Source organism: Cervus elaphus, chromosome 30, assembly GCF_910594005.1.
Source record: "Cervus elaphus chromosome 30, mCerEla1.1, whole genome shotgun sequence".
Classification (NCBI taxonomy): Eukaryota; Metazoa; Chordata; class Mammalia; order Artiodactyla; family Cervidae; genus Cervus; species Cervus elaphus.
The window spans coordinates 49,739,880-49,746,307 of NC_057844.1; the positions used below are offsets into that span (position 1 = coordinate 49,739,880).

Genomic DNA, 6,428 nt, shown 5'->3' on the forward strand with positions numbered 1-6,428 from the left:
CGCAAAAGAGTCAGAGATGGTTTAGCGACTAAACAAGAACAAATAAGTCTCTACTTCAAATGTAGGATTCAGTGGCAAGGCAAACAGCAACTTTTCTTCCTTCTCATTTCATAGGTGCTCAGAAAAATCCAGAGATTCTACCCTATATGAGATATACTGCTGGATGGAAATAATGTGATGAATTCATCCAAACAAGTTCAACTGCGGAATCATCACTACTGGGAATCTAACTTATAAATTCTGCCTTCCAAATCATTCTAACTCTCCTCACTATTTCAAAAGGAAATGTGACAAAGAGCACACGGTATCTAATGACTGCACTTGGCCACTCAACAAATATTTATGCCCAAGATCAAAAGTGGCCGTCCTTAGATCTCTGAAGCCAAACTTCAGATGTGTTTTGTTTAGCCCAGATAGGATTCTTAAATGTTTAAAATACTGGCTAATACTTTAAAATGTGGGCTCAAAGTAAAAATCCAAATTTTCATTTTCCCTTTAGAAATCAGAAGTTTGGTCAACACTGGGCTTATATTCTGTTAATGTAATTTCCATCTGGAACTGAGGAGCACCTCGGGAAAGAACTTCCCTACTTAGTCCTCCATGGACCTCACTCAACCATCCGCCCAGCCGTTGAGGTTTGTAACCCTTGATTTATGGCTGGAAAGAATTCTTAAGTAGACAACATCTGGCCTTTCAAATTAATGATCCTCTGCCAGGGGCTCTCTAGGTTTGGGGCAAATAGGAATCTACATCTTTAGATCAAAGACTCAACAAGGAAATGACAATAAACAGGAAAAATTTGTTTCTTCTTTTATCAAAAAGCCATTTGGCTTCCACTGCTCCTACATAGCAGGTACATAAGCTTACACATGCTATTATTTGTAAAGTGACAGCACATTCAGCCTCTCAAATCTAAATACAAAAAGGAAGGTAAATAAAATGGGATATTTTAATTGAACTTCAATGAGTCCAGGGAAAACTAAACAGCTACTGCTGAGAATTTAAGGTGCTGTAACCCAGAGACAAACTTTGACCATCAGTGAAATTAGCAATGATGTGTCATGCTTCAGACCTGAAGAAAAGAACCATCAAGAATCTTGAAACATTCCTTAAAGTCCTAGAAAAATGCCACTACTTCCATCTTACTCAAAGAACCCAAAAATCTTAAAACAATAAAGATAGTGATAAATACAATACTACAACAGTGGAAATAAAGAACATGCTGCCCTCCAACTTCAACATAGCTGACAGCTAAAAATAAATTTTGAACAGATAAGTATGAAATGAAATTCATTTTAATCATGGTTAGGATTCTGAGATCATCTGTAATAAGGTATTTTACCATAATGTAACAGAGGTCCCACAAATCAAAATTGCTCTCTTCACACTGGGAGTTCTGAGCATATTAAATAGCTTACAAAGTAACTGATGGAATCAGAAGATATTGAACTTTTATTTTCTTCAGCTGAACTATAGGCCTTTTGTGGAAAGCTATTAAACAGTCTTTCTGTTACAGATACTGCTGCTGTTGCTGCTAAGTTGATTGAGTCCTGAGGACTCTGTGCGACCCCATAGACGGCAGCCCACCAGGCTCCTCTGTCCCTGGGATTCTCCAGGCAAGAATACTGGAGTGGGTTGCCATTTCCTTCTCCGTTACAGATACTACATAACATGATACTAGAATATATGAATTTTCAAAAATTAAAGCCTTACTTATAGAATGTTTTTCTCGTCTATTAATTGGCCAGCTGCTAAAGAAACTGGCCACATAGTACAACTGAGACTTTATTGATTTATATTTAGACATCACTATTTTCCCAAAGAATCTAAAGTACTTTACCCAAACAAATAACTCAAAAATAACAGCATCTCAGGGACTTTTGACACGGTAAAAAAAAAAAAAAAAAAACTCCTTACACATTTTTTTTAAAGGAGGGGAGGGGGTGCTGTTTTTCAAGACACAACCAAAATGTGGTAAAGATTGTTTAAATATCTCTCTCCAGAAGAAAAAAGGGCTCTGTCCTTTTCTTAAGGAAGTAAAAATGTACTGTTTGGTAACAGGCACCTCGATTTCGTAAACTCTAGAGAAATGATATTAGAAAAGAGATTTTTCGCCTCTTCTAAGACACTGATTTTTAAATCACCCAAGTGGGTATTGGTTCTGTCTCCAATTCGTGTGTAAAAAACGGCAAAAAAAAAAAAAAAAACCACAAGTATTTTCGCTCAACATCTAAACGCGGGCTCGTATTTTGCTGACACTCAGGCAATGTCTAGTAACTTCTCCCTAAGCCCGGCTCTGAAACATCTTCCCACATCGGAGACCTGCAAGTGTTATTAGGACGAAGATGCGACCATCCAAGAGGCCAAGGTACATGACTCGACCAAGACCCAGAGTGAGTGCGGGGGCCTAAAGGAACCCAACCGTCTCCCGCGTTCACTCAAACACACACCTGCACGCACTCACACACTCGACCAAGGCCGGGCATGCCATCTCTCCAGTCACACCCCAAGACGTCGGGATCCTGCCAGGATGTGCGCTGCTCCCCGCCTCGTCCTAGCTCCTCCGCCGTCTCGAAGCCACTCAGCCTCCCTCCCCCTTCCTCGTTCCTGCAGGTCATCTGCTCCCGCCGCCCCATCCGCCCCCAAAAGCCAGCTCCCGGACTCGGGGTCGGAGCAGCGGGACCAGCAGCGCTCAAGTGCGCCACGTGGAGGGCGCGCGCCAGCAGCCGGACCAGAGCCCGTCCTTGACGCGGGGTACCGGCGCCCGCAGCCCCGCCACTCCTCCCGGGTGTGCCGGACCCTCCCCGGGGCCTCGGAGCCGCGCGGTCTTGCCTGATTGGGGTCTGCTGCGCGGAAAACGTGGCAGGCCATCTGCGACTCCGGGTCGTCGGGCTGCGCCTTGATCAGGTAAGCAAAGTAGGTGAGGTCCTGGCTGTTGTGGATGAAGCGCGAGATGTGTTGCGCCTTGTGCTCGAAGATGAACACGGCCGGGTTGGGCTGCGCGGCCGTCGGGCCGGAGCCCCCGGTGGCCCCGGCGCCCGGCGCGGGGACGCAGCGCAGGAAGGGCGCGCTGAGCACCAGAAGCACCTCGCGGGCCGCCGGCGCCCCGCAGCCGCCCGCCTCGGGCTTCTGGCTGCGCCGGCGGATCTCGGCCATGAGCCAGGGCAGCATGGGTAGCGTGGTCCTGCGGTCCAGGCACGACCCCCCCACGTACCACAGCCGGAACCTTTTGTCGCTCGGCTTCCCCGGGCCGGGCTGCGCCGGGGCGCCGGGCTCGGGCTCCAGGGGGTGCGGGAACGGCTCATCCTGAATGCAGCTGGGGGGCTCCATAACTCACTCCTCCCGAGAAGGGCACGGAGGCGGGGGGAGAGGCCCGCCGCGCCCCCCAGCCCCCCAGTTCTCGCGTTGAAGGCGCCGCGGAAACTGTGCCAACTGCGGCGCCGGGCCGTGCGCCCACCTCGGCGCGACCCCGAACTCCGCGCCCTAGCGGCCCTGCCCCATGCGGCACTTCTCCGGGCGCGGCTCCCGGGCTTTGGCGGCGGGCACCCGGGCAGCGCCGGGCAGCAGGACTGGCTGAAGAGGGCGAGTTAAATCGCCATCCTCCTTTCTCGGGCTCGCGCGTGGGGTCAGACCTCCCCGTTCCTCGTCCGCGGCTCCGCGGGGTCCCAGGGCCCTCGCCGCCCTCTCCGGCGCTGCAGAGCCGCTGCGGCCGCCGCTCGCCGCGGGCGGGCACGGGGAGGCTGGGCGGGGAACCGGCTGTGGGCGGGCGGGAGGGTTGACTTGGGGCGGAGCTGATTCCTACCAGGGTGACCGGCTGTCACCTGGAAGGTCGGGGCCCCTGGGCTTCGGCGCGATCGGTGCTCCCGGAGGGCCTGCGAGAACTATTTCGGTGGAAAATAACAAAAACAAAACGTGGCCTCGCCGGGGCCGCTCCTCCTCCGGTCGCTGCAGCCCAGCTCGCTGCTCCTCCTCCTACTGTTCCCGTCCCTCCCTCGCTTCTTCCTTCCTTCCAGGCTGGCTGCTTCTTTAATCGGGCTGCCACCCCGCCTCCGGACGGGCGGGCGGGCGGAGAGCGTCGTCTCCGAAAGCTTATCTGAGAAGTCACCTCTTTGCCTCTTTTTCCGGCCACGGTCCCGACCGCTCCTCCAACCCGCCCCTCGGGCAGCACTCCTGCGCCCAGCGCCGGCCCTGCCCGGACCAACTCGTCCTCTCTCGGGTCGCCGAGATCTCCGTCTTCTTTTGGGCGTCTCTGCTGCCCCCTGGAGAGGGGACCACTCTCAATGGGACCCTAAGACTTTCTTTTTTTTTTTTTTTTAAGTAATCATATTTGCTTGGTTTCAATTCTTTCTAAAGTCTACATGATTTCTGAATCTTATTTCCTAATAATCTCAAAAAATACTGTTTTAACTCACGAAATTATGATTAATTTTTTTCCATTTCAAAAGAAATTTATTTATGATTCTTTTATTAACACACACAGGGGCTTTGGTCATCTGAACAAAGAATATTTTTTTTAAAGGAAGGTTTTTTAGGTCTTTGTTTTTCAAGGGAAATGAACACTTGTTACACGTTTGATTTTGACCTCAAGCCCTAATCAGATCTACTACCCTGGTGACCTAGAAGGAACTTTGTTGGCTCTGATACGCTTTTCCCTTTCTCAAGGCTCTCAAGGCTCTTGGTAGATTGTCTCTTTGATGCCATTCTCTTAAACCTCTCTATTGTGTGAGAATATTACAAAAGTAAAGTTTACTCCATCATTCTTTGTCCTTTAGGGTCAGGGTTGCGCTTAGTCGGTCAGTCGAGTCTGACTTTTCACAAACCCACCTGGCTCCTCTGTCCATGGGGATTCTCCAGGCAAGAATAGTGAAGTGGGTTGTTATGTCCTCCTCAAGGGAATCTTCCCAACCCAGGGATGGAACCTAGGTCTCCTGCATTGCAGGCAGATTCTTCCCTGTCTGAGCTACCAGGGAAGGAGTTAAGAGAGGGTTATTGTAAGATTATATATTTGCTGCCTCCTCAACCCACTTCCCCTCACTCAAAATGCTTAAATATTATTACCCCGTATCTGTTTGGAATGGGTTGTCTAAATAAACACACCTGACAGGTTACACAGCGTGCACAGGACAATATGCCACAAAACATAGCTCTCCCTTTCTCTCACAGAGGTATTCAAGTTCCAAAATATATTCCCACCATGTTCCCCGTCCATCTGTCTTGATTTTTCCCAGTCTTATCCGAAGCAGTCTCATTCCTACATTCTTCACCCACTACATCCAAGTAGGGCCTTCCACTGCATGTCTAAAGTTGGAAGATTGTGATCCCAAGTCTTCAAAATTCCAGAAAACAATCCGGTCACATGGTAACAGCAAAATACAGGCCTTGCCCAACATTTCAAAAACACCGCAAACTAACAAAAATAAACTGAAAAAAAGTTTTAAGTCCTGTTTCCCTTGTGAGAGCAGTTCCCAAACAAAAGTTATTTTTTATGAACCAAATACATTTGACAATCTACACCCATATCAAGGTCACCAATCACTGACTCTAGGGAAGATTGTGCTTGTGCCTAGTCGCTTGGTCCTGGCCAACTCTTTGGGACCCCATGGACTGTAACCTGCCAGGCTCCTCTGTCCATGGAATTTTCCAGGTAAGAATACTGGAGTGGGTTACTCCAGGGGATCTTTCCAACCCAAATAGGGAACCCAGGTCTCCGCATTGTGGGTGAATTCTTTACCGTCTCAGCCACCAGGGAAGCCCAGGGGAGACTGTTGCATGAGTGAAAGAAAAATACATATAAAAACAAAATAGAGAAAATAAAGAGCTGTTTCAGTTTCCTCCAGCTGTCAACCCATTCTTACTAACTGAGTGAAGTCCAACAGCTGTAAATGTCAACCCTCCTTCAGGACAATTTGCTTTTCTCTATCTGCCAGACTAGCTGCACCAACATTCTTACTGAGTGCAGTCCATCAGCTGTGAATGTTAACTCTCCTTCAGGATAATTTGCTTTTCTCTATCTGCCAGACTAGCTGCACCAACATTCCCTTGGCCTTCTCCTCTGACTTCTGGCACAACCCACACTCTCATCAGCTTCCTCACTAGGATGCTAAAGGTGATTCAAGACTTTCTCCTCTGAGGTCTCCCCCCCACGTTTTTGTTTGAATGAGTGTATTGTCCATCCAGCGGCTCAGATGGTAAAGAATATGCAGGATACCCAGGTTCAATCCCTGGGTCAGGAAGATCCCCTGGAGAAGTAAATGGCAACCCACTCCAGTATTCTTGAGAATCCTATGGACAGAGGAGCCTGGCGGGCTACAGTCCATGGGCTTGCAGAGTTGGACGTGACTGAGCAACTAACAGGCACACTTTATTGTCCATCTTGCAGCTTCCCAGGAGGCTCAGACAGTAAAGGATCTGCCTGCAATGCAGGAGAC

General features: G+C 49.1%; 1 protein-coding gene across 3 annotated transcripts in view; it reads right to left on the bottom strand.

Annotated features, from left to right (window-relative positions):
* TBC1D4 (TBC1 domain family member 4) overlaps positions 1 to 4,045 on the bottom strand; it is a 208,112-nt gene extending 204,067 nt beyond the window's left edge. Inside the window, exon 1 of one of the 3 annotated variants that reach the window (XM_043892437.1) lies at positions 2,833 to 4,045. In XM_043892437.1, the coding sequence (XP_043748372.1) occupies positions 2,833 to 3,330 (498 nt within the window). In that variant the 5' untranslated portion in view covers positions 3,331 to 4,045. Of the gene's footprint in view, positions 1 to 2,450; positions 2,643 to 2,832 lie in introns of those variants that run through there. The other 2 variants (XM_043892438.1, XM_043892439.1) reach the window with 2 other exon arrangements.
* Positions 4,046 to 6,428: the final 2,383 nt, after the last annotated feature.